We start from the raw sequence: 9,623 nt of genomic DNA on the forward strand, positions 1-9,623 counted from the left end.
TGTTTCGAACCCCCCCACCCACGGAATATGGTACGCGCCACTCCCTGCCGTTAGCCGTTGTTGTATCCTACGCTGAACATTTTTGTCGCGATACAAACTAGCTACACACTGGCACTAAAGACGGAAAGATGCTCCGTAACGGGATTAAATCAATAAAACAATCAGCAAGAAGTCTGCCAGAACTTTGCCCAACTATGGCCAAACTTTAATAAACTACAACACAAATCACTTCCCTACAGTTTCGAGTGTGTTAGCATTGTTTTTATCTTACCACTGTTGCCATTGGACGGGTTTTTTTTCTCTTCTGGAGCAGTCCAGTCTGATGAATTCGCCGAAAAAAGACGGGGATGATGATGTTCCCGTTAAAGACCCGGTAAAATACGGGGAACTTGTCGTTTTGGGGTAAGTCTCTTAAATCCTAAAGCGATAGTAAATTTGTGTAAGATGGAGAAACGCTCCAGCTGCAAATTAAATGTGTAGCGGCACCATCGGGACAATAAACCAACAGATGACGTGTGAGTACTGGTTTAATTGACTGCTCTTGTGACATTTATTCCTCGTATGGTCCTTTTTTCATTATTAACATAGGCAATCCATGATAGTAAGGCGTTCAGCAAAGCTTTCATTTACTGCCGTGGTGTACTCGTAGTCTATGGCTGTGTAGTAATATTACAAACTAACTTCATGATCCAAATAAAAGCATGTTCTCTGCAACTATGCCACCGTATTGTCTTGGCATCCTACGTGGTGTGTTTGAGTGTCAAAGGTGCAACATCTGCTGTAGCCATATTACATAGAGCTACTACGGATAGCCGCTTTTTCATCAATGGTTGCAGTGTCGGTAGGCAGCACTGGATTGCTCGGGCTGAAAATCCCAGTGATGTCATACTATGGTGGATCTGTGATCGCTAAAAGTAGGACTCGGGATGATATCATTGTCTGAAAAATACATGCCTCTTGCTCATAATATTTAGTCAAAGCCTCTTTCGTCAGTTATTACTAATTAATACAATGACGGCCAAATAAATATCCCAGGAAGGAGGAGGAGAAAAGCCCCTGTACATCACCAGCTGCACAGTAGACAGGATGTACTGATGTCAGCTGCCAGCTTCCACAGCATTTCCACCCCTACAGCTCCACACTGTGCAGGGTCTGCAGGGATCAGAAATGCCACAACACACACTCATACCCAGTCATATCCAGGCTTATACAGACCTCCCTCTTGCCCTGCAGAGCTTCCTGTGTATGCCAAAGATAACTGACCTAATAGCCTATCTCTTCCCCTCTGGCTGAACATGGAGTGAGGAGGCCATAGCCTGTTTGTATCAGAATACAGATTAGTTGCCCCCCTTGTCACCTGACTCTTTGAACAGAGCAGTCTTCAGATTAGAAGAAGGAAATGATCATTTAAAGCGTGTTTTAGCTCTGCAGCTTACACACAAGCATCCTCCATGGTGTGCACAACTACACTTAATATGCCTGAAGTTTGGTGTGATCTTGCCCTGTCAAGAGTGATGGCCAAAGGTATAGGTATCTTGTCTGTGGTTTTGAACCAGGTGATATAGGAAAAATAGATATTGCTGCAATGAAAAACTGTTGTGTAACACGATTTACAATATGCTAAAACCGTCAACTCTTTTTGTAGTGGTAGACGATACACTATTAATACACTTAACTAGTTAATATTATTAGATAGTTTATTCCATCTCCATATTAGTGCGACCTAGTATGACTCAGGTACACAGCCTGTTCGTTTAGGGGGGGCGACAGTGGTACGGTGGATAGAGCAGTCGTCTCCCAACCAGAAGGTTGAAGGTTCGAATCTCAGTGCTGGCAGTCCACGTGTCAAAGTGTCCCTGAATCCCCCCATTTACCCCCGATGGTTAGAGCCGTCGGTTGAGGTGGCGCCGCAGATGGCTGCCACCGGTTCTGTGCCGGAAACAAACTCTTTTTGTATAACATACTTGGCCAATAAAAAGGTGATTATTTGTCATCATACAAACAGCAGGAAACTCTGACAGCAGATACCTGGTGTCAAAACCCACTTTTTGTTCTATGCTTCCTGTCAGATGGCATATTTTCCTGGTTTATTTTGTGCAAGTGTGGTTTGACTTTGCATTTGTCAGCCTGGATGATCATATGTCCTGTGTGGTCAATTCACAACGGGCCATGTAGTCTTTGCAGTGGCTGCCATCACTCATTACCTTAGTTAGCCTGGACACCATGTACAGTACAGTGCTGCCCTGTCCAGCGGTCCATTATAGCTCATCTAACTTCTCCCTCATAACACACTCCCCTCACTATGCAAACACCCTTCACTCCTCTCTCTTTATCTCATCCACACCTTTTAATCTCTCCCCTAACCCCTCTTAAACCTCTCTCTGGCGCATTCCTCCGTCTTGCACCCTGTCACTTCTCTGCCAGCCTTTTAGTGTTTTGCTGAGTGCTGACTTTCCCAGAGGCAGGCCTCACTGGTTACTTGCCCTCAATGAAAATAAACCCTGCCGGGTGCAGATGGATTGAATATTTCATATTATGCTTGATGATGCATGGATATGTGTGATGCAAGCCAGGACTGCCCAGCAGTTCGTACGTCATGGAACTGCTCTTCCACTGGCCTTTGCTTTGCCTAGTCTATTCCAGCCCTTTCTCTCCATTTCCTGTCCTTGCCCTTTGTTTCATTCATATAGTTTTCTGTTTCTAGTACTCATGATGGCTTCTGACTGCTTTCTCTCCATGGTTCTATCAAGATGCTGGCTAACATTTATCTCTCTCTCTCTCTCTAAGATGATTTTGTCTCATGTGCCCCATTATCATCATATCTTCTACCTTTTAACCAAACCCTCAAAGCTCTGTACTTTGCATCTTTTTTGCTGACCCAGTCCTCATCTTGTCAGTTGGGGTTCAGTTTGAAGTTTGACAGGCAGGGCCATGGAGGGAACAGGTAGCACTGAGGTGTTTTCTGTGCTTTTTAATCTAGACAGTACTCAGAGACTGCATACCTCCACCAAGGGGCAACTCTGTTTCTCCATAATTCCATAAAAGCGCAGCCCCTCCTCCTCTAAACAGAGACTGACGTGGAAAAATACAGTGGAAAAGCAAAGTAGGGCAGTCTGCACCGACCTGTGAGGTTATACTGGGTGACAGTTAAGGAAAAGCATGGGGTGTATCTCTCGTTAGGTTCAAACAATGGCAATGCAGCTATAATGTACAGCTGGAACACCAGCGTCCTCGCCCACAGACTACTGTTCTCTGAACAAGATGTCTGCTAATAAAGCTAGCTGGGTCAGATAACGAGTACTCACATCTCCAAAAACATTGGAAGACATTTCTAAATTGGCATTACTTTTCCTACGGATGAAAATGTTAACAGCTCTGAGTAATGGCTTTAAATCTCTGCCATCAGGCCCTCACCCTACTGTCACTGAACAGAGTAGATCTTTGTCCAGCTGTGTATGTGCTTGAAGTGCTCAGCAGTGCAACCGCACACTTTGGCCACAAGGGGGCTCAGATATAGTCAACGGCCTTTCCTCCATTCACAACGGTTAAGTATTCCAATATCCAAATTATGATACGGATCAGCACCAAAATCTAATCAATTGTTCCGTGAGCCCCACTCTGCCTCTCCAAAAGAGTTAATCAAAGAGTTATGCTGTTAACAAACAAGCAAACCAATCAACAAAAGCCAGCAAAAAATCCAACCCCCACCTTTGGTCACAAGTTAATATGGTCTGTTTGAAGGTTTTTTCAGGAAACGTAGTGGATTCTCTCTTGAACATCCTGCTAACAGCCTGCCCTGCTTTGGCCATAGGATTGTTTCCCACAGAAAATGAATTTTGGTCCTGAGAGTCATAGAAGTGTAGCTTATTAAAGATAAATAATGTTAACAAGTTTCCCTTAGCAACACACTTAGAAATGTAAACAGCAAAATCAATTTAGTGTACATGTTTGTACTACTGCTAAATATTGGCTAATGTTTTGCAATGATCTGCAGTTTTCACTTATTTTTTCTGTTTTGTTCAGGTCAGAAATGGATGGGCTTCTGTGTTAATTCTCTGTCGTGGTATTTTTTCGAGATTTTATTTAGATTTATCGAGATTATATTTTGTACATCGATTACACTTCTCATATCCACAAAAGAAAGACTGGTGATCGGCATATTCATGCATGCGCCATAGATCTGAAACATCACATGTGCACCCTGCTCCTGCACAAAAGAGGTTAGGTGGAGAATGAGCTCCTCTTCAGGCTGAGTGAGTGAGAGGAAGTGGTAGTTGTCTTTCCATTAAGGTTTGGCTGTTTAATCTGAGTCACGAGTGACCTGCCTGTGATGCTTTAATTCATTTCAAAAGAATGTCTGATGATACAGCGGTAAAGCTGTTATTTCTACAGACATCTTGGTAGCCTGAGTGGCATTTATATTTATAGCTTTAGTTTTAAGACAAATGAGGACAGATCATGAATACAGTATGCAAACAAAATAACTGTTTTCCCCATCATTACACTTTCTCAAGTAAAGTGAGATGAGCTGGAATGAACTTGTGTACATGATGTCATCTTGCATTCTAGTCTAATTTCTGTTAGTCGAGTATAATGCCTCTGTTTTCTTGTTCTTATTTCCTTTTTATTTATGTTTATATCTCCACAGGTACAATGGCTCTCTTCCAAGTGGAGACCGTGGGCGCAGAAAGAGCCGCTTTGCTCTGTACCGAAGGGCCAAGGCCAACGGTGTCAAGCCCAGTGCTGTGCACATCCTCAACACGCCACAGGACAGCAAGGTACGTGTGTGTGTGTGCAGGTTTTATCAGTGTGTAACATTCACTTCCTTCCTGTGACTCCCTGTTGCCATTCATCAACAGGCCAGAGGAAGGATGACTAAGCATAAAGGATGACTAAGCATAAAGGCTGACGTGTGTGTGTGTGTGTGTGTGTGTGTGTGTCTGCCTATACATGGATGTAACATGATGGAAAAAAAAAAGATTATCATCACACGGTCATTATCAGATTCTACCGTCACACATGATATTTCATTATTTTCTTCTACAGTTATGAATGTAGATACATTTAATGCCTTTTGAGTAACAACATGCTTTCGTCAAGTGTATTGATTGTCAGGAAAATGAAAGACAGCTCTACAAGGTGAGTGCATCAACTCATCTTGCTTATTGCTGCTGTCGTTGCAGGCTGTGCACAGCAGGGGGCAGCACAGCATCTCTTTCACTCTGTCCCGTAACCAGACAGTGGTGGTGGAGTACTGCCATGACAACAACACAGACATGTTCCAGGTAATACCCCAGGGAGGCCAAGACAACAGGGCCAAGTTTGCCATTCATCCTCCTCAAATAATGGCCAGCTTTTCAACAACAGTAATCCCAGATCTGTGATCAATAGCAGGTTTCTCCCAAAATAAGATATTATGTAATGTCCTCAAAGGAATTTCTGCTGTCATTATTTGGGTTCAGAACTAGGGCCATTAAGTATTAAGAATAAGGGGTTGTGTGGACAGTCTCCAAGAACATCTATTCTTATACACAGGGTTCTGCTCTTATAATAATATCAGAAATTTCTTACCCCAGAAGATCTTTTATCTGAACCACACACAGTATTAAACACCATTATCATGTCTAACCCTATAACAGTGGAGCTATATACTATACACCAACACCAATTTTCAGTATGACTAACAAGCATGTTTTAATAAATGGTATCCAACGACTGTCCATGAATCACAGCAGATGTTGACCTGTGTTGCCTCCTGCAGATCGGACGCTCCACGGAAAGTCCCATTGACTTTGTGGTGACAGACACCTCCGGAAGTGGAAAGGAGGGGGAGGACCCCTCCATTGCTCCTAGCACCATCTCACGGTTTGCCTGCAGAGTGGTCTGTGAACGCAACCCGCCGTACACTGCACGCATTTACGCTGCAGGCTTTGACTCTTCCAAAAATATCTTCCTAGGGGTGAGTAGGCTGATATACCAAAAAGTATATCTTTGGAATCAGTATTGAAATACTTTAAAATACATATAAACCTCATGAACAAGGATCAAGCCAAGGTCTGAAACTTGAAACTGTCATTTTTTTGTATATATTGTAATTTAATTAGGTGATTTCTGTTCTTTGCTCCTTCATGTCTGTGCTGTGACAGGAGAAAGCAACCAAATGGAAAAACCCTGATGGTCATATGGATGGCCTGACCACCAATGGCGTGCTAGTGATGCACCCTGTGGGTTTCCCAGAGGACCCCAGGCAGGGACTGTGGAGGGAAATCTCAGTCTGCGGTGATGTCTACGCCCTGCGAGAGACACGTTCTGGACCAAGCCGAGGCAAACTGGTGCATGTTAGTTTTTGGCCTCTTCAGGGTTGTGAAATTTATTTTTGGTTTGATTGTAAGCCTGTTTCTGTCTCTGTGTGTCACTTCCTCCAGGCTGAGGGTGAGAGCAGTGCACTGCGTGACGGCTCCCTGGTTGACCTGTGTGGTGCCACCCTGCTGTGGCGTACTGGTGAAGGGCTCATGCGTGCCCCCACCCTGCGTCACCTAGAGGCGCTTCGGCAAGAGCTTAATGCATCCCGGCCCCAGTGTCCTGTAGGCCTCAGCACACTGGCCTTCCCCAGCCTGCCACGCAGCCACAGGTAGAGAGCACAGTAATTATCTTGATTATTTCCTGTCAGGATATTCATTTTGTTTTGTCTTCAGAAGTGCCTAGAAGCAAATTCTTTTATAGACTTGAGTCAACAGATCACACACAGCTCAAAAATAATGACTCTCTGTTGGTGTGTTACATCAGCCTTGAAGAACGTCAGCCCTGGGTCTACCTCACCTGCGGCCATGTCCATGGACGCCACGACTGGGGCCAGAGGTCTGAGGGAGAGGAGGAGCCAGCAGAGGTCGAGGGCTCCATGGCCCGCCGAGAATGTCCATTGTGCAGGAGCGTAGGTCCCTACGTGCCCCTGTGGCTGGGCTGTGAGCCTGCTGTGTACGTGGACGCTGGAGCTCCTACTCATGCTTTTGTGCCATGCGGCCACGTCTGCTCTGAGAAGACAGCAAAATACTGGGCCGAGACCCCGCTGCCCCATGGGACCCATGACTTCAAACCTGTCTGCCCCTTCTGCTCCGCTGCCCTCAGCTCCCCTGGCTGGACGCGGCTCATCTTCCAGGGCCCCATCGACTAGACACTTCAACACAGCAATCACTAGCACAATAACAGAAAAATGCCTGAGCTTCATTCATGTTGCAAACGTTGATCGGTATGGAAAGGTAATCAATTAGTGCTTAACATAGTTTTTCCGTTATTAAAGAGTGCGTATTTTACTCTCACATTTTGAGTGTACAACGAAGACTGTCCAACGCTGTTACTGAATGCAGCTGGCTGCTGATGATTCCTTCCCCTTGTTTATCCTTCAGTCCTTGTTAATTGGTAACAAAAGGATAGGTGATTAAAATAAGTAATAATCAAACATCCTCAGATGCAGCACCAGAGCTTAAATGATTCTCCTTGTCCTATCTCAAACAGTCATTTTGACTCGATTCTCAAGCGACGCGGCCTTCTAATAATTAGACTGTCATGAGAAACATCCACACCCAAGTACTTAATTGCCTTTTTCAGAAACTGTAAGAAATGACAAGTAGCTTTTGCACATATGAAAGAAATGCCCTTTTCTTCTGGTTGCCTTTTTTTGCACATAAGAAAGAAATGCCCTTTTCTTCTGGTTGCAGGTCTGTGTTCTTTACTCAGTGTAACAACGCTTCTGAAAAAAAGCTACTTCTCGGCCTGCACTTTGAGGCTCAACTGCTTCAAGTTGAGTTTCTCTTTAGATTCTGATATCCCTGTTTTCCATCCTAAATGACCGGCTGATTTATAGTTATTGCTGTGTTCTCAGCAGGATGTATTACCTACTTACTGTAAATGTGGGAGGTGAACAGGGGAGATCTTACTTCATGAAGGTGAGATAAAACACCACTGGATGTTTTGAAGTATATGCAGTTTCCATCTTTTCTCTTCCCATATCCTTTTAGTATGACATCTATGCAGACAGACCCTATAAATGAGATCACTTGTGTAGCATTAGATTGGAATGAAACCCAGCTGACTTTGTGGTTAGCACTGAAGCACCAGAGGTAACACAACATACTGCATAAGGACCGATCTCATTCCGATTATCAAGCAGTCAAGAGGATAAACAAGGGCTGGGTATAAAACTGGTTAATTACACTTCATAAATCTCTAAAGCAATAATAGTACTTCCATAGATAAGCTAGATGTGCTATGTTTAGCCAAGTGTTAGCTCAACCAGAGGCGTATTCAATGTAATTTTTTCCCCAAATGATTAATCTTAGATAATCTTAAGTATATGTGATGTAACCAAAGCACTAAGATTTATAAAGCTGAATCGTTGTCTAAATATCATAACATTTGTTTAAATAGTCTTTTCATAGAGCCACACTAAGAGAAATCTGCATGTTAATGCTGCAGAGATACACAGCAGCCATCACAACAAAAAAACCCCACATTGCATTATGTTAATTTGAACACACTTCTGGTTACTGAATTATGCTAAACAGGGTTTATGTTAGTATGATGGACTGTCAAAATGGTTTGACCGTGCATAACCTCAAAAGATAACCTTTTTTTTTGTTTCAAAGAAAACTATTTTGTTAGAAAATGGGGAGGGATTTATTTCGGGTTGTGGGAGAAATTCTAGATGTTCAGTGTTAAAACAAAAAAAAAAAGCTATTTTTCTACCTAATAATTGGTTTTAGTTAATGGTTGTTACTCAGTGTAAGCAAATTGTGTATGTTTTCAAATATTATCGTGTGGTAGACGTAGGAGAGCCTGTGAGTGAGAAGACATTGCCAACACTGTGTCGAACAAACACACCTAAACACACTGCTACCATAAAGCATTGCCCAGACAATGAATGTAGCCAAATACTCAGGCTATATTTAGCCTTCTCTGGTGCTCATATTGAATGGTCTATATTGTGATACTATTTTTGTAACTAAATATTATGGCGTAGCTTGGTGACCTAGCTTGAAATAAGTTCAATAAGAGCCTTGAGTATGGAAGACGCATAATTGATAATACACACTCACATGGAAATTGTGTCTAGCTTGCATGTGCTGAACGTACACATACAGTATGTATACTACGCTTACTCTGAACCTTTGCACGGTGGATTGCCAACCTGTTCTTCATGCTGAGAGCCTTTGACACAGACCAACATGTCTTCCGAGTCCTTAGCTTGCAGCACAGAGAGAGCCTAAAAAAAAATCCTCATACTTGATAGATGTGTGATGTTTGCGAATGAGACCTATCAAATCTCACTTTGTACTCCTATGCTAATATTTTCCACCAAACCTATATACTGCAAAAAGATGTCTACATCACTTATTTGCATATTATATTTAGAGTTTTCATGCAACATTTAAAAGCCAATGAAAGTCAGCCTGCTGTTTTCAGAATACTGGGACAAGGTTCCCCTTGTATCCAGTATGGTGGATAGTTAACGTTGTTGCTAATTTCTGCAGCTCAGGATTAGTGAATTCAAATTCACAGCTGACCAGGCAAATTGTTTCATAACTGCAAAACACATACAAATAGAAAAGGTGAGAATAATTCTGGCC

At 43.0% G+C, this 9,623-nt stretch overlaps 1 protein-coding gene across 2 annotated transcripts; it reads left to right on the forward strand.

The window, feature by feature from the left end:
- Positions 1 to 7,660, forward strand: LOC109962233 (E3 ubiquitin-protein ligase pellino homolog 2). 2 transcript variants are annotated; one of them, XM_020603761.1, is made up of 7 exons: positions 1 to 402; positions 4,649 to 4,778; positions 5,184 to 5,285; positions 5,762 to 5,959; positions 6,147 to 6,338; positions 6,426 to 6,631; positions 6,787 to 7,660. In XM_020603761.1, the coding sequence occupies exons 1-7, from the start codon at positions 323 to 325 to the stop codon at positions 7,169 to 7,171; spliced, it is 1,293 nt and encodes a 430-aa protein (XP_020459417.1). In that variant the 5' UTR covers positions 1 to 322; the 3' UTR covers positions 7,172 to 7,660. The 2 variants fall into 2 exon arrangements, with proteins under 2 accessions (XP_020459417.1, XP_020459418.1); XM_020603762.1 differs by having other exon boundaries at positions 6,147 to 6,332; positions 6,787 to 7,659.
- The last annotated feature ends 1,963 nt before the right edge of the window (positions 7,661 to 9,623 follow it).

This window comes from Monopterus albus, unplaced genomic scaffold (genome assembly GCF_001952655.1).
Source record: "Monopterus albus unplaced genomic scaffold, M_albus_1.0 scaffold62.1, whole genome shotgun sequence".
Lineage (NCBI taxonomy): Eukaryota > Metazoa > Chordata > Actinopteri > Synbranchiformes > Synbranchidae > Monopterus > Monopterus albus.

Bases quoted from the DNA above. Each gene is read 5' to 3' on its own strand.
- LOC109962233 (XM_020603761.1), top strand. From the start codon at position 323: ATGAATTCGCCGAAAAAAGACGGGGATGATGATGTTCCCGTTAAAGAC. The intron at 403-4,648 runs GTAAGTCTCTTA...ATATCTCCACAG, and splicing joins GGGGAACTTGTCGTTTTGGG to GTACAATGGCTCTCTTCCAA. The intron at 6,632-6,786 runs GTAGAGAGCACA...GTGTTACATCAG, and splicing joins AGCCTGCCACGCAGCCACAG to CCTTGAAGAACGTCAGCCCT.